The 988-nt window shown below is 39.3% G+C and overlaps 1 protein-coding gene across 1 annotated transcript in view; it reads left to right on the top strand.

Annotated features, from left to right (window-relative positions):
• LOC106881805 (uncharacterized) overlaps positions 1-988 on the top strand; it is a 4,058-nt gene that overhangs the window by 2,165 nt on the left and 905 nt on the right. The window contains exon 3 of the mRNA XM_014932321.2: positions 344-442. Coding sequence (XP_014787807.2) covers positions 344-442 — 99 coding nt within the window. The remainder of the gene's footprint in view (positions 1-343; positions 443-988) is intronic.

A 988-nucleotide genomic window follows, 5' to 3' on the forward strand; every position in this document is an offset into this window, starting at 1 on the left:
TTTGACATTCAACACTCTCACTCAACACTCAGCCTTCATTTGACATTCAACACTCTCACTCAACACTATATTTTCAATTTACACTCAACATTCTCACTTGACACTCAACACTCATTTCACAGTCAACACTCACCTGACATTCAACACTCTCACTCAACACCCTCACTTCACACAATAACAGCCTTGACTAAACTACTTTAAAACAAACCAAAACAACCTTGGACAGTGAGGATTCTGTCTCCTGGGTCACTGACCAATAATGTTATTGGTCACTGACTCTCTCCTTGACTCTGTTATATACATGCCATCTCTGTATCTCTCTCTCTCTCTCTTTCTGTTGCAGACCACCCTGGAGTATACAACCAAATGTACCAGATGCCACACAACTACAAAATGTCTCCACATCTCTTCCACCAGAGTACCCATCACTTGAATCCAGGAAGTATGTGTAACAGTATCTATTGAGAGGGGGGATGCATGTGGCTTAGGGTCAAGGGTGTTGCATTCATGATCACAAGGTTGCGGTTTCAATTCCTGGATCAAGCAATACATTGTTTTCTTGAGAAAAAACACTTCATTTCACTAAAGATTATTTGCCAACATAACATGACAGTCCTGTTTTAGGATTAATGTTGCTGTAATTTAGTCCCAGGAGACACCATCTCCAGCTGGCTATGCCAGGGGTTTTCAAACTTTTTGACTTGCGGACCCCTTTATAGTTCAGGTTTTACCTTAGGGACCCCCTTATAAACGCTTATGAAATTTATACATAAATATTTGCTTAAAATAACATATATTTTTACATTTATTTATTTAACAGTATTTAACAAAATAGGTTTATTGTCAATTAAAAGATTTCGATTAAAAAAACATATATAAAATCAAATTGCCCATAAAAAGTATTTGCTGTCCATGGGCCCCCTGTCTTGTCCTTGCGGACCCCCTGTGGTCTGCGGACCACAGTTTGAAACCCCTGGGCTATGCGACA

The sequence above is a fragment of the Octopus bimaculoides genome, chromosome 30, assembly GCF_001194135.2.
Source record: "Octopus bimaculoides isolate UCB-OBI-ISO-001 chromosome 30, ASM119413v2, whole genome shotgun sequence".
Classification (NCBI taxonomy): domain Eukaryota; kingdom Metazoa; phylum Mollusca; class Cephalopoda; order Octopoda; family Octopodidae; genus Octopus; species Octopus bimaculoides.